Genomic DNA, 27,383 nt, shown 5'->3' on the forward strand with positions numbered 1-27,383 from the left:
TTAACACTGAAGTGACTTCTTGCCTATTTCACCATAATGAGATTCTCCCTAGTGGCTCAAGCCTGGGTGATGGAAGGCAGCTGATACTTATATGAGGGCTCTCAAGACTCTTGTCGTCAGTGACCTCGAGTAGCTCAGGCTTGAGCCAGCTGCCTTTCTGGCACCATGATGGACATTGGTTGAGGGGATTTTATCCAGGGGATGGGAGTCTTGACCTCTGGCAAAAGTGTTGCCAAGAACCCTGCGTTGCCCCTTCTGTGGGCAATTAAGCACTTAACTGGACAGTGGCGGACCTTCCACAGGATCAAGGACCCCGGCAATGGAAGTCCTGCCCTCTGAGAGCTGCCGGCCAATCAGAGGCTGGCAGCTCTTCAACTGAGTAGCGTCACCGCAGAGGCAGTGGCTGCTGCCGGTGGAGAACCCATCCAAGGCCCACGAGCGGTGCTGAACCCAGGCCACAGGTATGTCAGAGCAGGAAGGGTCTTGCGGGTGGGGGTTGCAAGGGAGTGCACGCCCCCCACCTTCCTGATGCCTGGCTCCTTGTTCAGACACTTAAGCGCCTTTTAAGACCCCCACCCCAACCCCACAACTCAGATCCAGCAAGTAACCTGTAAGTTTTTTTCTTGCTCTGCTTCCCAGGCAGCGACGGGCCTGCCCACTGCTCAGATAATGGAGATGACAGCAGGATGAGGCCTTCAACTGGGCATTAATTGCCCACTTAAGGGCCTCAATTGGCGGCAGGGCGGGAAGGCCGTTCACAGGCCTTCCTGCCTCAGACTTCATTTTGGTGGAGGCAGGAAGGTGGCGGGGCCCCCTCCCCGCCACCATCCCAGCCGATTATACACTCCCCCGCTTCCAAACCTGCTGCGGGCGAGGGCATAAAATTTCCCCTGTTATCTTGAGAAAGCGCAACATGCATCACTCCCACAGCACCACTGAGTCCACAGGGGCTGTGAGACAGCAAACAGTAGGAGATCAGCAACATGAGTGAAGCTCCTATCCATGCATTCCCCCAGTCTTTCAGAAATGGTGGACCCCAAATTCTGAATGGTACCGATTTGAGCTCTGATCAAGCTGCAAGAGCTTGTGACACAGGCTTCTGGTGTAATGCCCTGGCTGCAACATCCATAGCGGTGACCATACTAACCATGATAGCCTGCAAATTGTTAACACCTTGCATCATGCAAACTGAAAGCTGAATCCTCCATCTCTCTCAAATATGGTCTAGCAGTTCCTGGACATACTTTCCAATACCTCATACAAGTGCATACATGAATGAAACACTTTTCTTTTGAGGGGTATGCCCCTGCAGTCAGCATCTCTATCCTCTTCAGTACAGTTAAGACCTGAACTTGTCCTCTGGCAAGCCGTCTCTTGGGCTCACCTAGCCCTTGATTCTGCACATCTGTGCCGTTTGACGCACCAGGTGCAGATCATCCTATCTCACTATCTAAACCACCAAGCTTGATGCATTCTGTGCGGGTGCTTGGGATGCATGGGGGATTGCCTTTCCAGTGAGAAAGGGTGATGTTTCTCAGATGGATCCAGAAAAAGGAGAGATGGATAAGACTAAGCATAGAACGGAAAGGTTAGGCATTACCTTTTAACTGGCAGCATTATGCTGCACCAGCTTACCATATTAACTGAATGAGAGATTGTTTGAGAAAGAGAAAAGGTATAAGCCATAGGCAGACACACAAATCCACTTCACCTCTACTCTTGCTGTTGCTCCATGCTCCACAGCTTCCTCCTCCATGCAGCAAGGACCTGGACACAGACTGGTTCTCTTCCAATTCTGGTCCCAGTTATTGTGTGTGAGCTGCTCCCAGACAGGGAATGGGGAAGAGTTATGAGGGGTTTTAAAGGGTTGTACAGATATATGGAGCAACCTCATGCTGAGGAGAAACAGCAGGTATGAGCAGATGAGGCCCTGGTTCGACCACACTTGGAGTATTGTGTTCAGTTCTGGTCGCCTCATTATAGGAAGGATGTGGAAGCTTTAGAGAGGGTGCAGAGGAGATTTACCAGGATGCTGCCTGGACTGGAGGGCATGTCCTACGAAGAAAGATTGAGGGAGCTAGGGCTTTTCTCATTGGAGCGAAGAAGGATGAGAGGTGACTTGATAGAGGGGTACAAGATGATGAGAGGCATAGATAGAGTGGATAGCCAGAGACTTTTTCCCAGGGTGGAAAGGGCCATCACCAGGGGGCATAATTTTAAGGTGATTGGAGGAAGGTTTCGGGGAGATGTCAGAGGTAGGTTCTTTACACAGAGAGTGGTGGGTGCGTGGAATGCGCTGCCAGCAGTGGTAGTAGAAGCAGATACATTAGGGGCATTTAAGCGACTCTTGGATAGGTACATGGACGATAGTAGAATGAAGGGTAGGTAGTTAGTTTGATCTTAGAGTAGGTTAAAGAACAAAGGTTCGGCCCAACATTGTGGGCTAAAGGGCCTGTACTGTGCTGTACTGTTCTATGTTCTATGAGTCATGTACAGAAAATGTGGCTCCAATGTGAAATCAGTCAGGGGAGGAAAAGTGAAATCCTTAACAGTTTCTACCTGGTAAAAGCAGAATATGGTTGAGCTCAGCAGTAACAGGTGACTAGAATGAGAAGGAAGAGTTGGTATAGTGTCTTCTTGTGAAGAAGCATGTGGTACAGGGGTGGGAATGGCTTGGGGGGGGTGGGGTAAGAGAGAAAACAGGGGCTGGTGAAAAGACATGCTGCAGCCAGGTTTAATTCAGAGTGAGAAAGAAATAGGAAGCCATCACGCTCACTCTTGCTGTTCATGGCAGGTCACTGAAACGCTTCTGGCACTGAACCCTAGTCCTAGAGGTGATGGTGGAAGCACTGACCTTCTTCTGCCCTGTTGTTGGTACTTCAAGGTGAAGGTGACCATGTCCATCATCTGGGGTGTTTGGTAGGGTCCCAGTGGTTTCGTAAGTGACTGCTAAGTTCGATCTGCACCCAAAAGTTTCTGCTGCAAATAGGGCAGGATACCATAGACGATTGAGTTTTGGACAAGCTGCTGGATTGGGATTTCCTCTCCTTGCATTCTCTCTGCCTCTGATATGTACTTGGTTTTGAAGGAGGCCGCACCCTTTTTTATTTGGTTGCGCCAGATGCAGTGATCCTGGGTAGGCTTCTCCCAGAACTCGGGCTTGATATTAAAACTCCTAAGCGAAGCCTTCAGAGTGTCCTTGTAGCACTTCCTTTGACCGCCATGAAAGCGCATCCCAGACTCAAGCACTCCAGTGAAGGTTTGGTAAGCGAGTGTCAGGCGTTCTGGCTGTATGATCAGCCCAGCTCAGTTGTGACCGTCAATATGGCGTGGATCCTCGTCATGCCAGCTCGGGTGAGCACCTCAGTGTCTGGTATTTTGTCCTGCCATCTGATCTTTAGAAGCTTCTGCAGGCAGCTCAAATGAAAGTGGTTGAGCTTCTTGGTTGGTACACAGTCCAAGTCTCGTATGTGTAGAGCAGAGTGGGCAGATCTATTGCTCTGTAGACTCAGTTTGGTCCAAAGACTTACTCCTCTTCATTCCCAGACTGATGTTCGAAGTCTGTCTAAGGCTACACTTGCCTTGGCAATTCTTGCATGTATCTCGTCATCGACATAGACAGCTCCAGAGAGTGTGCTGCTGACATAAGTGAACTTCCTCCAGTGTCTATTTGGACAGCCTTGTGCCATCTCAAAGGAACAGACTGTTTGGTGTGCCCTCACCTGCTCCACAAGCACCACCACAATCACCTCCACCGCTGTATCCAAGAAGTGAAGTGCTCTTGTCTGAGACATGCGTCTCTCCAGAAAGCTCCCAGGAGCGACAATGAATTTAACTATGAATTCAACAATGAACAACTGAATTTAAAGAAACATCACTTTAAGAGATGCATGCACATTTTAGATGTGCAGCAGGCCCCCCAGAAATCTGATGCTCCAACTGGGTCAGCTGCCATCACTGGAAATGCATGGGCAGCCCACTAAAGAAACATAACTGAGGCCCAAAATGACTACCGTCACTGGATGGCCATCTGAAGGTTGGCTGCAGTTAATATTGGTCCTCGCATTTTAGGAAACTAAGAGATCATGACTACCATAGAGAATACAACATTTATGGGAGCATCTTTTGGATGGGAGTGACTCCATAGTTGAACAATTTAGAAAAAGTAGAGTAATAAGACCAATAGAAGTAGCACAGCATTTGCTGGTGTATAAGCTGAAAGATTATTTAACAATGATTAAATATATAGTTAAAGCTTGTTCACACATACCTGCGCCTTTATGTGCATCAGTACTTGTAAACTCAAGGGTCCCATCATGGCAACGTTTTGGATCTTCCTTGTATTCTTTGTGTATTCCTTCTGGACAGTATCGATAAGCAAGTCCATAATCAACTAAATAAACCTAAGAAAGTTAGTGTACAAACAAAATCAGACTAGGTGCTGGACCGTAAAATAGTCTAGCTAGATCACAAATCAATACAATTTCAATTGGTAAAATTTTAAGTGACCATATACATAAAAGCTCATCAGATATATCTTCATAATCATAGCTTCATAAATGCCACAACTCCATGAAGATAACAAAGTTCTGTTCAAAAAACAGAGCTAACTCCATGTGACTTGTGATTGGCTGTTTTGCTCGTCAACTATGAACGTGAAACTATGATCAGAGCTTCATTTACAATTACATTTATCTGAATGGTGAACAGAAAATGTAAGAAACTAGATCAGTGGATAACTAACCTGGAATAACATAAAATTTAAGGAAAGTAATCAGGAGTTTGCTGAACCAATAAGTTTAATTCCTGAGAAGGTTAAACTAGATTAGTATAGATAGACCAATTCAATGATGTAGAACGAAGTGACTGACCGTCACCATCGGGCCAAAATATCCACTTATGTTTTTTCCTCACATTCACTTGCTTTTACTTCCTCAGCACAAACACAAGAGGTATCCATGTTGTGAAAACAGCTTCAATTTGCACAGGGGGCAGACAGTGAACATTTCAGAATCCGACCATTCCTATGAGTGTTGGAGGCAATGTGGGAGAAAAGAGATAGCAAGAAAGGAAACTACACTCTACTGAATAACAGAAGAATGAATTATTAAGCTGTCATTTTGATGTGAGGTAAGAAAGTAAGTAAGAGCTTGCATTTATTTAGCCCCTTTACATTTCACAAGTACTTCATTGGCTGAGAAGCATTTTGGGTCAGCCTGAGGATGAGAGTTACTGTTATAATGTAAGCAAGGGGACAACAACTGCCCTTGGCATCAGGGGAACTCTACTGCATGTAGCACTAAGGAAACCCAATAAAACTGAAGTCAATTGGGATCAAGAGGAAAACTCTCCAGTGATGGGATTCATACACTGGCAGACTAGCCTTCACTTTTAAAGATGAAATCATTTGATGATCGGTTATAATACAATACCTTTAGCATACTTGAACCTTTGTGGGTGAGAAGAGGGAGAAAATGCTGCATAAATATTGTTTTTTCCTCATTAAGTACTACAAGCAATTCACCATTGAACTAAATAATACATAAAGCAAACAGAACCTCATTAGGATTCTTGTAACTGAGGAGAAGATTCGAAGCTTTGATGTCCCCGTGTACGTACTCATGATCATGGATGTATTCTAGAATGTCAATCTATCAAAAGAAAACAACTATAAATTTAAACAGATTTGGTTAGGAGTCTTTAGGATCCTTACAGCATTTTTTAACAAATGTGCTAATGCAACAGTTTCATTCATGCAGCAAAATATCCATCTATATACAAATTGCAGCAAGTATATACATAATTAAATGATATATCTAATACATGAAATTCTAAGTTAATCCCTAGACTGTCAATATTTTATTCAATGAACCAGACTTGTTAAAGATTTGACTACACCTAAATTAGAGCATCTATTATAATAAACTTTCTAATGAACAAGAAGTCACATGTCTGAAATACTAATTCTATGAAAAGGATTTGTTTTGGAAAGCTTGTGATTTTTAGATACAAAACAAAAACTGTACGTCAATCAAGCACACAAAAGCTGCAAATAAAGCCTTCTGTGGTCCAAATTGAACAAAACGTGGTTAATCACTACCAATGAAGGGTTCAGTTTATCCAAGTGTGGCTCCATACAAAGCAGGATGCATGAACCTAACACATTAGAATTGTTGAATCTTCATCCTCACAGCCTGCACTTCACAATCCAGTGTGACTGTACTTTTGCTATCATTTTTGGAAGGTAGCTCGAAAAATGGCTTTTTTTAAAGCCGCTTTTCAACTCAATATTTTCTTCTGTGAATATTGTGGAAACAACATGTTTGCTCCAGGTTTCCCGAGGAAGCACTGGTACCCTGTTTCATTAGGACCAAGAGAAACTAAACTGCTTTTTCCAAACGTTTATGCGAGATAGGAATTTCTAAACTTGTTGCTCCCACCAAAAAATGGCTTTTGTAAAAAGACAACTGGATTTCACAATACCGATCAGTTTTCTGTTGCACTTTACTCATAAGGAGCCACTAGTATGCATTACTTTAAACATATAGATATCACACTTTTCATGCCACTGGACACAGTTGGGTGGCCAGCTACAACACGTCAATAGTCTCCCCCAACTTTTATCTACCAAGCTATGAAACATCCTTTTATAACATACTGTTCTATAAAGATTAATCCTCTCCAGCAAAGGCAGCATGATCTATATCGTAAATCCATGTTACCATCGTGCACCAAAGATTAAGTCTCCAAATGTTCTACTTCATTATTCTTTTCCACGTACACTTCCTATTTCAACAGCCATTCAGTTTTAGCCACAAACCATGTACATTTTGTGACAAAAGTTTTCTTGGGATTATGTATTCCATACCAAATGTTTCCTTTCCCTAACACCATACACTCATCCAACACACATTTTTTGAGTATGACCTGATACACCAGATAGAACGCATTAAAATCCAATTCAGTGAGAAAAACAATACGCTACCACTTAGGAAGGTCAGAAAAGTGTTGCAAAAATGACTTTTACCTGAAAATGTTATGAAGGATCATCACCATCTGCATTCTAAATTAGTTATAACAAACACTTAAACCATTACATTTTTTGCGCTATTTTCCTTCTCTTTTCTACCATTTCCTTTTGCCCTCAAGATGTTGAATGCTGCTGGAACATGGCTCCACTGACACCGGTTGCTGTCAAACACCTTGCCCAAATAGTCATTCTTCATATGAGCTTTGACAATAGGTATTGCTATGATCTTCAGGCATTACAATTCAACCCAATCTTCTGCATCCAATAGTCAAATCAGCACTTTCTAACTGCCTGCCACCTGGTTGATTTTCTCCTTTTCTGTCCAGAGGCTGATTGTAGAGCCCTCTGCTGCCATCCCAGCTAAAATCAATTGATTCAGCACAGGCCAACAATCAAAGCACGGCATTGTGGTTTAGCTCTGTTGCATAATGTGTTTAACAACTGAGTCACAGTGGCTTTCTGATATTTATTTGTTGATCCTGATGGAGGAAAAGTCTGAATACTTTGAGGCCAAGAATGCAGATTAGTGAAAAAAAAACAGTAACAATGGATCTTTAACCTATAGCATACTAGTGAAAATCATTTCAGCCAAGATTCAAAGTAGCTTTTGGGTTAAAAAAAATCAAATTATCCCTTAATTTGAATTAAAATAACAAAACTAAGTGGAGATTTTGTGCCAAACCTCTTTGAATTACCAAATTATCTGACAGCATATTAAATTTAGGCATGCAATACTCCAAGTCAATTGAAGATTCTTATGCTTTTAACAAAAAAATGTAATTATTCATACTTTTATGAAAAATAGTACAAATGGCAAGACCGCTTTAGAAACTGAGATGGCAAAAAGCTGTAGTGCAGGTTACCACTAGGCTGAAAACAAAACGTGAGAAACTGTAATTACGTGACACCAAACTGAAGTTTTAAAATCCTTTCCACAGTAACAATTTTCTAGAGATACCGAAAAGCAATTACAGCACCCGTCACTGTCCTCATCTTATCTGGTAAACCCCAGGGGCTGGTTAGTGCAAATCACAAACAATACCAGATTGAAAAGACAACGATAGGAAAGGCTAATTACACTGTTCAGGTTTATAATAATTTAGATTGTTATAAAATTAGTAGCATGAATAACAATACATCCAAATGAATTCTCTGAAGCCTAGGGTATCCAAACTAAAGCCCACAAGCCACATGCAGTGCTTGAACCCTGGTCATCCAGCCCATGAAGCTCTAGTGAAATAGTTTATTTTTTGCCATAACACATATTAATGTGCAAGATGTTTTTAATTAGAGAAAATTAATTTTAAGCTATAGTCTGCAACTTAGCTTGCAGGGAATGCTTTTATGCAAATTTAATTACAGAAAATTAGATTTTAATTTAGAGTTGTGGTTGATGTTCTATATTGCAATTATTCATATGTGGCCAAGAGGCTCCATAGCACACGACTAAGTGGTCCATGAAGACAGAACAATTTGGACGCTCATGTCATGTAACTTTGTATTTTTTTCTTCCCCACAAACTCAGTACTCCATTGCTGGGATACTTTTTCAAAAGCAGAGCTGTACCTTTTCCAAGTAGCTATTTTTCAATGTTTGAACTATCTGATCATGAAAATACAGCCCATTGTAGTTTCCATACTGCTGGGATCAGCCAACTCAGCACAGACCAAAGATCAAACTTGGTTCTTTAACTGGCTAAGAGTCTTTATTTCAAAGTCGTCAGATGAATGTTTACACTGTAGCATTAAACTCCACAAGGTCCCAACCTCAACTATCAAAAAGTTCTAGGTAAGATTATTTCCAAAAGGAAGTTTTTTTTTTAAATTAAAAAAGGGCAAGACCACTCCAGGCCAATTGTGCATAGCTTACGATCAGTTCAAGATGAACATTGGTAGAGACCTGGAATTGGCTGAGAAAGTAATAATTCTATTCTCCAGCAATAAAGGACTACAAGCTATTTATAACAGCTTTAACATTTGTTATAAAAATGGCAGGTTTTCACTGATACTAAATAAAGATTAAAAACAATTGTTGCCACAATGGCACCTTCCAGAACATTAAAACTTACCAATCGAAGACCCAACTGCAGCACAAATTTCTTTGGGAAAATCCTATGATTTTGCTCAAATATTTTCTGAAGGTCAGATCCAAATCGATCCATCACCATAAATCTATAACTGGATTCAGAAAGTGAGTTGAAACCTGAAATGCAATACTTTTAGCATTCATCTGCGATTGATAGTTTATGAATGGCATTTTTTGGCAGGAATTAAATCTGATCAAGCAAAATTTTTCCAGATTAGATTATGACCAAATTCTTCAAATTCTTATTAAGTTTTATAATGTTTTACAACATTTATTTTAACTTGGCAGACAGAAGAGAATGAGAGAAAGAGAGTCAGGAAGTAACTTATGCTTTTTGGTTTATTACACAAGGGCCTAGAAATTTGATGGCGCCACGCCAGTTTTTCCAAGAGTAAAAATGGTGAGCATTCAATACGGTGGATGGTGCGTGCACTCATTACATGCCAGAAGCTTGTCAAATTTGAAACGGTGGAAAAAGAGAAGTCCAGAGCCCACATCACAACAGGTATTAGGCCCACTATTTGCAAAGATAACACCCGTTTGTGGCCCCATTTGAAAAGTAGGGTTTCCCTGAAAGCATACAGTGCCGAGTCAGCTGCGTTTAGAAAAAAAAGCAGTCTACACAGCAACCAAGAATAACAGCACAAGAGGATACCATTCAACCCAGCACGCCTGTACCGGACATGCAACATAACCAGTGGTCCATAACCAGCTGGAGGTTGCCGCCAAAAAATACAAATTAAAAAAAAAAATTCTTGCCTGAATGTGGAGCCTTGTTCCTCCCTGGTCGACTGCAGTGCCAAACCCTTGGCCCCTTCCAATCCCTTCCACCACCCACCAATCTATCCCATCCCTTTCCCAAGATCAACCAGAGAGCCGCTGCCGCTGACACAGCAGCCCAAAACTGAAATTCTCTTCATTAGTGAGCTGCCTGGGGATGCCCAGCAGGTGCCTGCAGCTCTTTGGAAATGAGAAAAGCAATCCTTTACTCCTGAACTGGAGTGTACCGTTACTTGCCCAATATATAAATAAAGGTAGCTAGCCTACTGTTTGAACAGAAAATCTGCCAGTTTTTATTTAACAGCTAAAAGATAAATTAAATGCAGCAATATTTATACTTTAATATAACAAACTCCTTAGGATATATAGAGAGTAATTTTTACTGCAGTAATGCTTAATATCAATTCTCGCGAAAAACACAGCCCCCAACTGGGAGTCTTTGCTGATTTGAGTAGAACAGACTTGAAGGGCGAAAGAGTCTATTCCTGTTCCTGTGTCCCTTCCTACTGGAGTTGGTGGCCTGCCCTGATCCCTAATTACTTCAGAAAGAGCTTGTAAAGTTTAAAGATATATTGAAACAAAGGGATAAAATGTTTTAATGACCTCTTTCAATTGAGCTGTCAATTAATTTTAAAAATATCCACAGAAGGAAGAGCCTATACAACCCCTAAGTCATTTAATCAATTTTTTTTTGTGCAACCTTGAATCACCAGAGGTACCTTGCTATTAATACGCTACGCTCCAGAGAAACCCTTTGGAATGCTTTGCGAGAGATGTCCCCTTCAGAAACAATATCAACACTGAACACTCACATTAATAAGACCTTCCCGAAATATACTCAGTCCCATTATATCAGTCTCTCTCAAACTCGGGTTCGTAAAGACTTTCCAGGATCCATGAAATCGTCAAGCAGTATGTGAATGAGTGGCGGTAGGAAGTGGGCTTGGTGCAAGTTGGGAGCAGACTGCGACTGCCACATGTGCATCACAGAGTGGGCTGGCTATCTACCTTGGAGGGGAGCATGCACGGAGGAGCAACGAAAGTGGCAGGAAGATCTCCAGGTAGACCTGCAGTTACCAAGGCTGGTGGTGGGCCAGGTGAGTTCAGCCTTGTGCAAGAGGGAGAGGGTTTTTTTTTTACATATTCCACTTAAACTCAAGTAACAGCGCCAAAATACAAGTTCTCACAGGTATTATAAGTATTATAAATTATAATTTAGATGGAGTGGGGGAGGAACTGTGGTTACTACATCATTTGAAAAGGGGTCCTTTAAACAAAAGGTTGGAGAACCACTGCAATCTATCAGCCAGATTGGGCCATTCAAGTAAATTAACCTAATTTTAATATGTACCTTATGACTGGCAAGAAGCAGCCACCGATAGCATACTGCATCACAGACAAAAATGCTACACTTTTGTCAGAGCTACATATGTATTTCCAACTCGATGGCTCAGAAGCTGCAATGGCCACAAGATTAAAGAAAACGACTTTACTGCATAACCACCAGGTGTTAATACATTGTCTGGGGTCAAATACTCCTCCTTGAACTTTAATGATCTTAGATGGCATAGAAGCTTACTGGAAATTTTAAAAAGAATGGGCATACTTACCTGTTGCCTCCTTTATCGTACAGTCCTGACCCCCAATACTTGGGTACACCAAGATAATTCAACTTGCGGGACGCCATCCAGCTCTGAACTGTGGGAAATAGGGACACAGCAATCACAAAAAAAAAGAGTTCAGACAAATCACTTACATCACATTGTGTCATTAAAATTCCATAATTCATGAGAAGCAAACATTTTCCATAACTTTTAACAATGCTTTAAGAGCAAATGGTTTGGAAAAATATAACTGGACCATTGCAAGGCAAACACTAAAATAGCTATTTTACTGAAATAAATGTGAACAGCACTTTCCACTAAATCCCACTCTTGCCCCCGTTATCAGGAACTAAAAATTAAAAGACAAGCATTGAACATCCATAGACTAAGGAATGATCAGTTGAGAGCATGTTAAAACCCAGAAACTTATGTACATCACAATTATACAAAACTTAGCTGCTGCAGAATTAAGCATCTGATGGAAAGAAATTTGAGTCAGAGTCATCACAGCACAGAAGGAAACTGTTCGGCCCGTCGCTTCCATGCCAACTCTCTGTAGAGCAATCCAGTCAGTCCTATTCCCCTGCTCTATCCCAGTAGCCCAAGTTTATTTCCTTTTGAAATCATAATCGTTTCTGCTTCCACCACTCTCATAGGCAGAGAGTTCCAGGTCATTACCACTTGCTGCATAAAAAAGTTCTTCCGCACACCTCCCCCACCACCCAGCCACCCGCCCCCGCCCCGCATCTCTTGTCCTCATCCTTGTACCATCAGCTAATGGGAACAGTTTTTTCCGTCTACCTGTAAATCTGTCATAATCTTGTATACCTCTATCAAATCTTCCCTCAATCTTTTTTTATTCATTTTTGCTGGAAAGGCCAGCATTTATTGCCCATCCTTAAGTGCCCTTGAGCAGGTGGTGGTGGGCAACCTACAACTGAGTGGCTTGCTCGGCCATTTCAGAGGGCAATTAAGACTTAACCACATTGCTGTAGGTCTGGATTCACATGTAGGCCAGACTGGGTAAGGACTGCATATTTCCTCCCCTGAAGGACATTAGTGAACCAGATAGATTTTTTTTTGAAACAACAATCTGGTACTTCCATGATTATTAATCAGACTATTCTTCCAGATTTATTTAATTAACTGAATTTAAATTCCTCCAGCTGCCGTGGTGGGATTTGAACTCACATTTCCGCAGCATTCATCCAGGCCTCTGGAATACCAGTCCAGCAACATTACCACTATGCTAAAATAAAAGCAAAATGCTGCAGATGCTGGAAACCTGAAATAAAAACAAGAAATGCTGGAAATACTCAGCAGGTCTGGCAGCATCTGTGGAGAGAGAAGCAGAGTTAACGTTTCAGGTCAGTGACCCTTCTTCAGAACTCTGATCAATGGTTACTGACCTGAAACTTTAACTCTGCTTCTCTCTCCACAGACGCTGCCAGACCTGCTGAGTATTTCCAGCATTTCTTGTTTTTATTACCACTATGCTACTGTCCCAAAGACAACAACCCCAACTTCTCCAACGCAACCTTGTAGCTAAATTCCCTCATCTGTGCTGCATCTTCTGTGTTGCCTCCTAAAGGACTAATACTATAAGTTTCAAATACTTATTTATAGATATGAGCAGTTATTTAAACTGAGTGTTTACAAACTCAGGATGAATCAGTGGGTTCAGGAATGATGCAACAGCTCAAAAAAATCACAAGCACTACATATTTGGTTAGAATGCTGCTGTAAGAAATATTTAGAAATTATGTACTGTTTTTGTTCTTCAATTGTAGTAAATCAGATTTGCTCTTAGTTTGGTTTTAGGAAGGCAGTTACTTCTGCATCATATTGCATTTGACTTTTCACATACAATATATTTAACTCACTTAGATCTGGTTTTGCTGCTCTCATATAAAACTTGAGCTCTGAAAACAATGGTCCATTGTTACTGGGTTCCTAGAAATAGAAGAAAAAAAGCAGATTGCTTCTTTAAACTATGTACCAACAAAGCCATAGTATTTTGCCTGACACACCAAGTACTTTCTGCAACAAAAAGCCATACAAAATAACTTGTATCTATATAGTGCTTTTAACTTAGTAAAATGTCCCAAGGCACTTCACAGGAGCATCATCAAACCAAACGACACTCAGCCAGAGATATTAGGTCAACCAAAAGCTTAATCAAAGAGGTAGGCTTTAAGCAGTATCTTAAAGAACGAAAAAGAGGTAAAGTGGCAGTGAGGTTTAAGGAGGGGATTCCAGAGCTTCGGGCCTTGGCATAATAAGGCATGGCCAGCAATGATGAAGTGATTAAAGTCAGGGATGCTCAAGAGGCCAGAATTAGAAGAGCGCAGATATTGCAAAGGGGTGTATGCCTGAAGGAGATTAGAGATAGGGAGGAACAAGGCCATTGGGGCATTTGAAAACAAGAGCGAGAATTTTAAAAGTGAGTCATTGCTTAACCAGGAGCCATTGTAGGTCAGCGAGCGCAGGCATGATGGGTGAACCGGACTTGGTGCGAGTCAGGACACAAGCTTACAGAGGGTAGAATGTGGGATGCTGGTCAGGAGGGCATTGGAATAATCAAACCCAGAGATAACAAAGGCATGGGTGAAGGTTTCAGCAGCAGATGAGCTGAAACTGGCACTGAGTTGGGCAAGGTTATGACGGTGGAAAAAGGTGGTCTTAGTGATGGCACAGGTATGTGGTATCAAGCTCATCTTGGGGTCAAACACAGCATCAAGGTTGCGAACAGTCTGGTTCAGCCTCAGACAGTTGCCGGGAAGAACGATGGAATCAGTGGCTAGGAAATGGATTTTGTGTTGGAGACCGAAGACAATGGCTTTGGGCTTTCCAATATTTAGATATTTAGTTAGAGGAAATTTCTGCTCATCCAATACTGGATGGCAGAAAAGCAGTGCAACGGTACAGAGACAATGGAAAGGTCAAGACAGATGCTGGTGAGGAGAATACAACTGAGAACCAGGCTGAATATAGAAGCTTCAGTAGGAAATTGAAAAAGCAAATATGAGAAGCAAAGAGAGACTATGAGAAGAGACTGGCAGCTAACATAAAAGAAAATCCAAAAATCTTCTATAGGCATATAAAATCGTAAAAAGGTAGTAAAAGGAGGAATCAGGCTGATTAGGGACCAAAAAGGGGCACATGGAGGCAGGGAGCATGGCTGAGGTAGTAAATGAATACTTTGCATCTGCCTTTACCAAGGAAGAAAATGCTGTGCAAGTCATGGAGAAAGAAGGTAGTTCAGACACTTGAAGATTTAAAAATTGATGAGGAGCTATTGGATAGGCTGTCTGTACTTAAAAGTTGATGAGGTACCAGGACTGGATGAGATGCATCCAAGGATACTGTGGAAATTGAGAGTGGAAAATGCGGAGGCTTTCCAATCTTCCTCAGACTCCAGGGTGGCACTAGAGGACTGGAAAATTGCAAATGTAACACGCTTGCTTAAAAAAAAGGTTGTTAAGATAAGCCCAGCAACTACAGGCCAGCCAGTTTAATCTCCATGGTGGGGAAGCGTCTACAAACGATTTCAGGATAGAATTAATAGTCACTTGGACAATTGCTAGTTAATTAAGGAAAGCTAGCATGGATTTGTTACGGGCAAAGTGTGTTTAACTAATTTGCTCAAGTTTTTGATGAAGTAATAGAGAGGGTGATGAGGTGTACATGGATTTCCAAAAGGCATATGATAAAGTGCTGCACAACACAGGAACAGTAGCAACGTGGATACAAAATTGGCTGAGTGACAGGAAACAGAGACTAGTGGTTAGTGGTTGTTTTTCAGACTGGGGAAATGTTTATAGTAGAGTTTCCCAGGGGGTCATGCTAGGACCCCTGCTCTTCCTGATATATATTGATCACGTAGACCTTGGTGCACAGGGCACAATTTCAAAATTTGCAGATGATACAAAACTTGGAAGCATTGTGAAGTATGAGGCAGATAGTGATAAACTTCAAAAGGACAGAGATATGTTGGTGGAATGGGTGGACAAGTGGCAGATGAAATTTAATGCAGAGAAATGTGAAGTGATTCATTTTGGTAGGAAGAACGTGGAGACACAGTATAAAATATAGGGTATAATTCTAAAAGGGTGCAGGAGCAAGGAGACCTGGGTGTATATGTACAGAAATCATTGAAGGCGACAAGACAAGTTGGGAGAGCAGTTAATTAAGCCTAGGATGCTGTATGCTTTACCAATAAGGGCACAGAGTACAAAAGCAAGGAAGTTGTGTTAAACTTGTATAAAACACTGGTTCGGTCTCAACTGGAATATTGCGTCCAGTTCTGCGTGCTACACTTTAGGAAGTATGTGAAGGCGTTAAGAGAGGGTGCAGAAAAGATTCACGAGAATGGTTCCAGGAGTGAAGAATTTCTGTTATGTAGATAGACTGGAGAAGTTAGGACTGTTTTCCATGGAGAAAAGAACGACGAGAGGAGATTTGATAGAGGTATTCAAAATCATGAGGGGTCCGGACAGCGTAGATAGGGAGAAACTGTTCCCAATGCTGGAAGGATTGAGAACCAGAGGGCACAGATTTAAGGTAATGACAAAAGAAGCAATGGTGACATGAGGAAAAACTTTTCATCCAGAGTGGTTAGGATCTGGAATGCAATGCCTGACTGTGGTGGAGGCAGGTTCAATCGAAGCATGCAAGAAGGAATTGGATTATCTAAAAAGGAAGAATGTGCAGGGCTATGGTGAGAAGGCAGAGAAGTTGCATTAAGTGAATTGCTGCTTCAGAGAGCCGGCACAAACAATGGCCAAATGGCCTCCTTCTGTGCTGTAACCATTCTATGATTCAATGAGGTAGAGTTAGGTGTTGTCAGCGCACACATGTGGAAACAGACTATTTTAAGATGTCACAGAGGGGCTGCATGTAGATGAGAAATAGGAGAGGGCCAAGGATAGCTCCTTCGGGGACAGCAGAGGCAATGGTGTAGGAGTGGGAAGTGAAGCCACTGCAGGTGATTCTCTGGCTATGAATGAATAAGAATGGAACCAGGCTCTTTGATAAGAGCCGTTTCTGTGCACTATACTGTGGCAAAGATGGAAACTTGATTGGTGGAATTCAAACATGGAGTTCTGAGAAAGATGGGCATGGATTCGGGAGGTGACAAGGGCTTGAGAGGACAGGGAGGTTGGAGATGGGGCAGTAATCTATAAAGATGGAGATGTCAAGTTTGGTTTCTTAGGAGAGGGGTGATGACAGCAGATTTAAAGGTGAAGGGGACACTACCTGAGGAGAAAGAACTATTAAAAATATCAGTCAATGTGGGAGCCAGGAAGGGAAGTTGGGTGGTCAGCAGAAAAAAAGGCTGAGGGTTGCATGGACAAGATGAGCTCGAAGAGGGCATCAGGGGAAACAGGAGAGAAATTACAGAATGGTGGGAGGCCAGGGATATAGTTGGGCTACAGTGAGGAAGGGAAGCTGCAGAGGCAGGTGAATAGATGGTCTTAATCTTAGTGACAAACAATCCATGAGCTCCTCACACTTGTTGTTGAAGGTGAGGGTAAAAGAAACAAACAGAGGAGAGGGATTTAAGATGACTTTACAGTACAGAACATAATCTGGCAGTTATCTTTGCTTTCCAGAACGATCCTGAAATAATTAACTGTTTTGGCAGAGGAGAGCAGAACCCAATAGTGCTTTATGTGGTCCAGCCAGATCTGTTGGCGAATGGCTAAACCAGTAGACTGCCACATCCGTTCAAGTCTGCATCCCTTGAACTTAAAGGAGAGGAAATGAGGGCCATTATCAGGGGAACTGGCTAGGGCGAGTGTGCGCAATGTTTTTAATGGGTATTAGAGCATCAAAGTGGAGGTGAGGGTGTGGTTGAGCAGATTGGTAGCTGCAGAAATGTTGTGCTGAATGGAGGGCCAAAGGCTAAAGAACTAGATTTTGAAAGTGCAGTTGGAAGTGAACTAGGAGAGTTTTTTCCCCACCCAAGGAGGGACACAGAAGGAAGTACAGTGAACAGTCAGGCAGCAATACAATATCATAAGCAGTAAGTGAGCCTCAGAGGATCACAGATGCTGCATGAATCAAGATATTAATTACAGCTTTATGCTCAACAGCCCAATTTATTATCCTATATAATTTCAGTAAAAACTTTAAGGGCAGAGCTGGTGCTGAAATTATACTTGATTAACGATGGAGTGGCTATGATGCCATGACAGCAATCCCAAGGCTGATACACCCATGAGAACTGCACAGTACAACGCAGCAGATTTCCATTAACATTCTTCACTCAGAATAGGAAAAACAAGGTTTACGTTTCATAACACAGCTTTCCAAAAAGATATCCAACTGAGAGAAATTTTAGCCATTATCCTTGAATGAGCATTTTTCCAATATATAAAAGTCACCTGTGTTTAATTCTACAAGCTAATTTTATAGAACATTTTGCTATTAATTTGACAAATAGTTGCAAAATATCCTATTAGCACTTTTTTCCAGCCACGACTAATCAACAGGCAGAAGCCACAGCATAGCATTGTTTAGTAAAAGTTGGTGTCTAAATGCTACTTCAACAGGTTAGAAATCAATCCAGATATTAATGCCAGTAACGCCCAAGAGAACTTAATTAAGCCAAATTGGCAACTATCTTTTTCTCTCAATGAAAAATAGCTACAGGATACAAAACAGCAATGATAATACTAATATACAGAAGAGAACGCTTAACTACAATTGTTTGGATAACCACCTTAAAGTCCCCTTCCAAATTTATTAGTGATCACAATTCCTGAAGGCACAACTCATTCCTATATAACAGGGTTGTCCAACCTTTATGCGTGGGGGCCACATTACAATTTTTGTCTTACATAAGGGGCCAGTGAAAGAATTTCAGAAAGATAAAGCATTAAAAATGTATCTTACTATTAATCAAAACAACAAATGTACATTCTTGTGAAGAACCTTTCAATAAGAACATTAATTTATTGCCTTACTTTCTTGTCAGTTTGTTGGACACTGATTTAGTGAGATCCCTGCCATTTTTTTGCTTGCACAAGTAGTCAATGTTTGCCTGCACACTTGTAGTGAGGCGGAGTATTCCGGATAGATGTCCACCTGTCAGAGAGCGACCCTCTCTGTCTCCCTGTGCCCCCCTCCCTGTGTCATCTTCACTCTGTGTTCCCCCTCTCTGCCCTTCTCTCACTGAAGTTGAGAGCATTTTGTGAGTGTACTTAAACAAACTCAAGAGATTGTTTAAAAGTCTGCAACTCCACTGAGATCAGGAACATGAAGGCCGCTCGCAAGATCAATAGAGGTAAACATACCATACTTGTTGCGCACTTCTATAGCGCGAAGGCCCATGGCAATCTATTGTAAAAGCTGTACAAGCAGACACCCCCCAAAAAATGGACACCACTACAATGTAATAAATACAAACTGCACTTTGAAACTATGGACACACATAAATTCCAAACTACAGACAGCCCCAATGCACCAAGTCTGGTTACCCTTTAAAACACTGGACATGCAGGGAAGTGCAAGGTGGCTGCAGGTGAAAAAATTGCTTTTATGTAATGGAGTTCCCTTTACTCAGTATGCATAGCAACAGAGAAACACTCTATTACTGGCATTAAATGTTTGCATTATCCCAGGACGAGAGGTGTTTCTCTGTTACAATGGATGCTACATCACCAATATACAAGAGTTGGGAATTACTAGCAGGGCAAGGGAGTTGGGAATAGAGGCCTTGAAATCGCAGGAAGAGGGAGACAGGAGAATGGAGGGTAGAGATAGACAGAATTGCTTCCTCTTTTCCCTGCCTCAGTTTCCCCTCTTTGCCTGCTCTCGGGAGGCCTTCTTGTTCTTGGAACTAACTCATCACAGAACAGCTGCTGGCACAAAATCTCAAATAAAGATTCTCAACTACAGGGACTCAAACTTTATGACAAATCCAGTAGCATTTGTAGAAGCCATGTAATGATGTCTCACAATCTGACATCACATGGTCACATATCATGTGATTCAAACATCACGTGACCAAACCTCCAAGAATGCTTTCAACCAGAATTGGCAACCTTACTCAAGATAATGAGCTGCGAATAACTCGCTATCCAACCCCCAGCACTTCAAACATTTGCAGCTGCAACACACAAATGGGGTGGGGTGGGGCGGCAGAGTCTCGTCACAGGGATCTGAAGGACATTAATCATACTGCACTCTGGCCCCAGAGCAACCACTTCACCTAGTTTAGGGTGCCATAGTAGTAGGTCCCAGGATCAGTACATCCCTCCCCTCTTTGGAAAAGAATGCTGGGATGGCAATGAACTGGGAAACCCAACAGAAAATGAACTGAAATCTTGCTGGCACAGCTCCAGAATTAGGGACAATCCAGGTGAGGGTCAAAATAAAAGGAATGCTGCAGGAGACACAATTAATCCTAGAATATTTGACTCATCCAGTAAACTGTACAGTGACCATTTTGAAAACAATGACTCCTGCAAATAAAGGACGCCCGATTTGAGACCCTTAGGCATCCCTAGCTAAAACAAGAAATAGAAAAAGGAATAATCTTCAAAAATGTTCAATAGCTGCAGCCAAGCCACACAGTGCTGTGGTGTAAACTAGATCAGCTGATCGAGTCAGCAGAGTGATGGAGTGCAATGCTGATAAAAAGGTCTGAGGCAGGTAGGGAGCAAACGGTAGAGCTACCAACATTATAAAGGCCTGCTACCCGACCCGAACCTGACGGGGCCTGATGACGTGTCAGGTTCAGGTTGGGTCTGGTCGCTCTTCCGGGCTCGGGTCAAGTCGGGTCGGGTCTGGGTCGGACACAAACAGCAAGAATTGCAGGTAAGTGTTAAAAGGAAAAAAAAAAAACTTACCTGAACTGAGAGTCTGGGACGTCAAGGAGGAAAAACTCTGCGTCTGCGCAGTGAACGTCTCTATGACATCATCACGCTCATGCTGCAACTTCCTGAAGATAGGGAGTCGCAAGGTAGGTAAAGGGAACGTTCCGGTGGTCGGGCCGGGCTCGGGAAAAATTGGAGGGACTGAGTCAGGCTCGGGTCCGATGAGGTCCTGTTGGGTTCAGGTCAGGTTTTTTTCTCCTGATCTGAGCAGGCCTTTAAAACAGAATATAATAATGTGGGGATTCTCACTTCTCCACTCGTAGGAGTCCCACATTATGGTAGATTATTGAAGTTGCACTACCATTTTTCTTTCATGCAGTTTCACTTTTTAGTGTCTGTTTTACATCACCTCATCTCTGAAAAATTCCAACCTGTGAGCTGTACAAATTCAAATAAATGGATAGACAGACAGACATACACATATCCAAAGAATCTGGCCTTGGATAGATTATACTTATTTTCTGGCTAAAGCCAGAGAGTAAATTTGTACATTCAAAATTATGAGTATCTAAATGCAATTTAAAAATCAAATTTGTTCATTTTCAGGCTACCAGAAACTAACCAGGCCTTAACCATAAATGTTAAATTAATGGCCATTTTCACACTGCCTGCAGTCCTTGTACCTCAAAGCAATCTAGATTGTTAAGGTTAACTGGCAAGTAACTGTTCTACTCGAGGAGAATTTTTTTTTCAAAAATATACTTTATTCATAAAATTTGTAAAGGTACATTACAGTACAATTCAAGTGTGGCAATTCACAGTGCAATGCAGATCAATTAAGTTAAACACAGTACATGGCACTCTAGGGTGCCTCACTCCATGTACAACACAGATTGTATCTACATTTAGAGAAAACATTTCCTATTGTATACAGCCCAGAGGAGTTTTACACTGGTTCCAGCCCCACAGTGTACTATGGCAGGAGGGGCCTAAATTCTGTCCTTTCCCCAGTGAGCTCTTGCAGTGGCTGCCCCAAGCTTCACTGCGTCCCTCAACATGTAGTCCTAGACTTTGGGAAGTGCCAGTTTGCAACACTCTGTCGTGGACAGCTCCTTGCACTGGAAGACCAGCAAATTTCCAGCAGACCAAAGTACTGCTTTCATCAAATTGATGGTCTTCCAGCAGCAACTGATGTTTGTCTAAGTGTGCGTCCCTAGAAATAGTCCATACAGCAGAGTACTGTGTTATGGAGCTGCTCATGATGAACCTTGACAAAAAGCATTGCATCTCTTTCCAAATTCTTTGCAAATGCACATTCCAGAAGAGATAGGCGATGGTCTCTTTCCCCACCACAGTTGCCTTGAGGACAGCATGCAGTAGCGCTGAGACTCCAGATGTATATGAGTAATCTGGTGGGGACAGCCCTTCCCACCACCAGCCAAGCTACATCTCGGCGCTTGTTTAAAGTTCTGGTGATCAGGGGTTCTGCCAAATGGCTGATAGCCTGCTCGGGGAACCATCAGATGGGGTTCACCCTCTACTTTTCCTTCAGGGCCTCGAGGCTGTGTGCAGACTACTGCCTGACCTGTGGTCAAAGATGGTTCGCTGCATAAACTTTTCTACGAGGGTCAGGTAGTAAGGCACAGTCCAACAGTTCCGTGGTCTCAAGGAGAAATGCCAGAAGTTAGCATATCAGTGCATTTCAACACAATTCACAAATCAACATTAAAAAGGCCCAACTTTGCTTGTACTTACCACTTTAATGACATATGGGGCACAATTCCCAACTGCTTTGGCAGAGTTTTCATCAGCTAAAACAAAAAACAAAGTTAAAATGTAAATCTAATTTCATCCAACTGAAATATGAGCTCCATCGAAAAGTCAATACCACCCCCCCCACATGAAAAGTTGTCCAACGCTAGGTAACAAAGAAGTTAAAGATATTATTAGAATAAAGGAAGAGGCTTATAATGTTGCCAAAAGAATAGTAAGCCTGAGATTGGAAGGATTTCAGAATTCAGAAAAGCATAACTAAGAAATTAATAAAGAAAGAGAAAAAAATGAATACGGAGAGTAGACTAACGAGACATAAAACAGATAGCAAAAGCTTCTATAGGAACGTAAAACGGAAGAGAATAGCAAAAGTAAATGTGGGTCTCTTAGAGGCAGATACAGGAGATAATTGGGAAATAAAGAAATGGGAGAGATATTAAGCATATACTTTGTATTCGTCTTTGCAGTGGAAGACACAAAAATCATGATGGAAATGGGGAGAACCAAGGGTCTCGTGAGAATACAGAACTTAAAATTATTAATTAAAAAAAACAGTACTAAAAAAATTAATGGCTCTAAAAGCCGACAAATCCCCTGGACCTGATGACCTACATCCTCGAGTTTTAAAACAGGTGGCTACGGGGATAGTGGATACTCTGGTTTTGATCTTCCATAATTCCAGAGATTCTAGAATGGCACCCAGAGATTGAAAAGTAGCAAACTTCCGCTATTTAATAAATGAGGAAGGGAGAAAACAGGAAACTATAGGCCAGTTAGCCTGATGTCAGTATTAGGGAAAATGCAAGAATCTATTATTAGGGACGTGATAACAGGGCACTTGGAAAATGATATCAAAGGACAGAGTGAACATGGATTTATGGAAGGCAAATTATGCTTGACAAATCAGTTAGAATTTTTGGAGGTTAAAACTAGGAGGGTAGATAGATGAGGAACCAGTGAATGTACTATATTTGGATTTTCATAAAGCATTTGATAAGGTGGCACACAAAAGGTTATACACAAAATTAGGGCTCATGGTATTGCAGGCAATTAGTATGGATTATGGATTGCATAATGGACAGGAAACAGAATAGGAATGGTAGGAAGAAACTAGTGAAGTGCCACAAGGATTATTTGGACCTCAGCTATTTACACTCTATCAATAACATAAATGAGGGGGCCAAGTGTAATGTGTCCAATTTTGCGACGATACAAAGTTAGGTGGGAAAGTAAGTTGTTAGGAGGATGCAAAGAGGCTGCAAAAGAATATAGCTAGGTTAAGTGAGTGGGCACGAACATGTAAAATGGAATATAATGTGGAGGAATGTGAAATTAACCACTTTGATAGCAGAAATAGAAAAGTAGAATTTTTTTTAAATGGTGAGACTGGGAAATGGTGGTTTCCAGAGGAACCTTGATACTCTTGTACCAGAATCATAGAAAGTGAACATATAGGTAGATAAGCAATAGGAAAGCAAATGGTATGTTAGCAAAGGAATTGGTATGAGTAAAGAAATCTTACTGCAATTGTATAGGACCTTGGCGTGACCACACCTGGATTGCTATGTACAGTTCTGGTCTCCTTACCTAAGGAAGGATGTACTTGTCTTAGAGGAAGTGCAACAAAGGTTCACCAGAATCATTCCCTGGGATGAGGGGATTGTCCTGAGGAGAGATCGACTAGGCTAAGCCTATATTCCCTAGAGTTTAGAGAAATGCGAGGTGATCTCATTGAAATATATAAAATTTTAAGAGGCTTGTCAGGGTAGATGCTAAGAGGATGTTTCAGAATATGGGAATGGTCATTTACGACTGAGATGAGGAAAAAATTATTTACTCAGGGGATTGTGAATCTTTGGAATTCTCTACCCCACAGAGCAATGGATGCTCATTGAGTATATTCAAGACTAGGATCAGAGTGACTATCTCCTTTCCCAAAAAAGAAAGTGGTTAACAAATTGGGGTTGGGTCAGCTTGAAGGTCACATGACATGCGATGAGCGATTGGGATTGAGACACACTCAGTAATCTAATAACTGAGCCAACGTCTCAACAAGTAGGGTGGTCCGAGCTGGACAAACTACAAGAAACCAGCTGATAAGTTTGTAGTTTAAGATGTTTAAACTTCAGCAGTATCATTATGCATACTTTGGAAGTGGTAGGGCAGGCAGAGGAAGAAAAATTTTGGCCCTTGCCCACCTATGCCCAAGTTCACTGGGTTTAGATAATTCGGTGTGTACCCAAGGAGTGTATAAACTCCATACTCTACAATAAGGAATTCTATATATGTGATGGGGTGCATCTGTGACTCAGACGGGCGGCACAGTGGCGCAGTGGTTAGCACCGATGCCTCACAGCTCCAGCGACCCGGGTTCAATTCCGGGTACTGCCTGTGTGGAGTTTGCAAGTTCTCCCTGTGTCTGCGTGGGTTTCCTCCGGGTGCTTGGTTTCCTCCCACATGCCAAAGACTTGCAGGTTGATAGGTAAATTGGCCATTATAAATTGCCCCTAGTATAGGTAGGTGGTAGGGAAATATAGGGACAGGTGGGGATTTGGTAGGAATATGGAATTAGTGTAGGATTAGTATAAATGGGTGGTTGATGGTCGGCACAGACTCGGTGGGCCGAAGGGCCTGTTTCAGTGCTGTATCTCTAAACTAAAACATACCTGACCCAAAAAAATTAGGAATACACAGGATTTCACAAATCCAGGTATGTAATACCAAAATTCTCCAAAAGTAGTTGTAGAAATAATCTAAAGAACAGTTAGATTTTCCTTCTTTTCATGACAAAAAGATGAACTGAGTGTTTAAGAGGGGGCTTCAGCTATTTACAATCTATACTAATTACTTAGACAAATAGACATAGGGCAATGTATCTAAGTTTGCTGACAATACAAAGCTAGGTGGGAATGTAAGCTTTGAGGACGATACCAAGAGGCTGCAAAGAGATACTGACGGGCAAAGTGAGTGGGCAACAAGGTGACAGATGGAGTAAAATGTGGGGAAGTGAGATTATTCACTCTGGTCATAAGAATAGAAAAACAGAATATTTAAAAGGCGTGAAACTTGCAAATGTTGATGTCCAGAGAGACTTGGATGTACTCGCACAAGGAACATAAAGATAGCATGCTAAGAGGATGAACAGCAAACAATTATGAAGGCAAATGACGCTGGAGTACAAGAATAAAGTCTTGCTACAATTGTACAAGGTTTTGGTGAGACCATCCCTGGAATACTGTGTGCAGTGGGGAGGCAGTGGCATATTGGTAGTGTCACAAGACCAGTAATCCAGACCCCCAGGCTAATGCTCTGGGGACATGGGTTCAAATCCCACCATGACAGATGTTGAAATTTGAATTCAATTAATAAATCCAGAATTAAAAACTAATCCAATGGTGACCATAATACCATTGTCTATTGTTGTAAAAACCCATCTGGTTCACTAATGTCCTTTAAGAAAGGAAATCTGCTGTCCTCACCTGGTCTGGCCTGCATGTGATTCCAGACCCACAGCAGTGTGGTTGACTCTTAAAGTCACTAACAAGCCACTCAATTCGAGGGCAATTAGGCTTGAGTAATAAATGCTGGCCTAGCCAGCAACGCCATAGTCCCATGAATGGTTTTAAAAAAAAGTTTTGGTCTCCATAGTTAAGGAAAGTTATATTTGCATTGGAGGTGGTACAGTGAAGGTTCACTAGATTGGTCCCCGAGAGGAGAGGGTTGTCCTATGATGACAGGCTGACTGAATTGAGCCTATACTCTCTGGAGTTTAGAAGAATGAGAGGTGATCTCATTGAAACATACAAGATTCTGAAGGGGCTTGACAGCGTAGACACCGAGAAGTTGTTTCCTCTGGCTGGGGAATCTAGAACACAGGGGCACAGTCTCTTGAGCATGTGACCAGGTGTGTAGATGAGGGTAGTGCAGTTGATGTAGTTTACATGGATTTCAGCAAAGCCTTTGACAAGGTCCCACATGGGAGACTTATCAAGAAAGCAAATGCACATGGGATACTGATCAAGAAAGCAAATGCACATGGGATACAAGGTAACTTGATAAGGTGGATTCAAAATTGGTTTAGCTGTAGGAGGCAGAGAGTGATGACAGACGGCTGTTTTAGTGACTGGAAGCCAGTGTCCCATGGCGTACCACAGGGATCTGTGCTAGGTCTCCTATTGTTTGTCATTTATACAAACGACATAGATGACTATGTGGGGGGTAGGATCAGTAATTTCGCGGATGACACAAAGATTGGCCGAGTGGTTAACAGTGAGATGGAGTGTCTTGGGTTCCAGGAAGATATAGACGGGATGGTCAAATGGGCAGAAAAGTGGCAGATGGAATTTAACCCTGAAAAGTGTGAGGTGATACACTTTGGAAGGAGTAATGTGACATGGAAGTATTCAATGAAGTTCCGAGGAACAAATGGACCTTGGCATGTTTGTCCATAGATCTCTGAAGGCAGAAGGGCAGGTTAATAGGGTATTGAAAAAGGCATATGGGACACTTGCCTTTATCAATCGAGGCATAGATTACAAAAGCAGGGAAGCCATATTGGAGTTGTACAGAACTTTGGTAAGGCCACAGCTGGAGCACTGTGCAATTCTGGTCGCCACATTATAGGAAGGATGCGATTGCATTGGAGGGGGTGCAGAGGCGATTCACCAGGATTTTGCCTGGGATGGAACATTTGAGCTATGAAGAGAGGTTGGATAGGCTTGGGTTGTTTTCGTTGGAGCAGAGAAGACTGAGGGTGACCTGATTGAGGTGTACAAGATTATGAGGGGCATGGACAGGGTGGATAGGGAGCAGCTGTTCCCCTTAGTTGAAGGATCAGTTACGAGGGGTCACAAGTTTAAGGTGAGGGGGATTTGAGGAAGAACATTTTTACCCAGAGGGTGGTGACTATCTGGAATGCCCTGCCTGGGAGGGTGGTAGAGGCAGGTTGCCTCACATCCTTTAAAATGTACCTGGATGAGCACTTGGCACGTCATAACATTCAAGGCTATGGGCCAAGTGCTGGCAAATGGGATTAGGCAGACAGGTCAAGTGTCTTTAATGCATCGGTGCAGACTCGATGGGCCAAAGGGCCTCTTCTGCACTGCATTATTCTGTGATTCTGTGATAAGGGAATGATCATTTAGGATGAAGATGAAGTGCAATTTCTTCAAAGGGCTGTGAATCTTTGGAAATTCTCTACCCAGAGGGTTGTGGATGGGCCAAGTTGAATATATTTAAGGCCTGTTCCTATTCCTTATGTTATGTTTTCAGGTAATCTTCAGTATC

The 27,383-nt window shown here is 42.1% G+C and overlaps 1 protein-coding gene across 3 annotated transcripts in view; it reads right to left on the reverse strand.

The window, feature by feature from the left end:
* Positions 1-27,383, reverse strand: part of vrk1 (VRK serine/threonine kinase 1) — a 105,719-nt gene that overhangs the window by 36,201 nt on the left and 42,135 nt on the right. For all 3 annotated transcript variants that reach the window (XM_068038713.1, XM_068038715.1, XM_068038714.1), the window contains exons 3-8: positions 22,080-22,135; positions 13,383-13,452; positions 11,506-11,593; positions 9,099-9,207; positions 5,559-5,651; positions 4,271-4,403 (exon numbers count right to left, since the gene is read on the reverse strand). In XM_068038713.1, coding sequence (XP_067894814.1) covers positions 4,271-4,403; positions 5,559-5,651; positions 9,099-9,207; positions 11,506-11,593; positions 13,383-13,452; positions 22,080-22,135 — 549 coding nt within the window. The remainder of the gene's footprint in view (positions 1-4,270; positions 4,404-5,558; positions 5,652-9,098; positions 9,208-11,505; positions 11,594-13,382; positions 13,453-22,079; positions 22,136-27,383) is intronic.

This window comes from Heterodontus francisci, chromosome 9 (assembly GCF_036365525.1).
Source record: "Heterodontus francisci isolate sHetFra1 chromosome 9, sHetFra1.hap1, whole genome shotgun sequence".
NCBI classification, from domain to species: Eukaryota; Metazoa; Chordata; class Chondrichthyes; order Heterodontiformes; family Heterodontidae; genus Heterodontus; species Heterodontus francisci.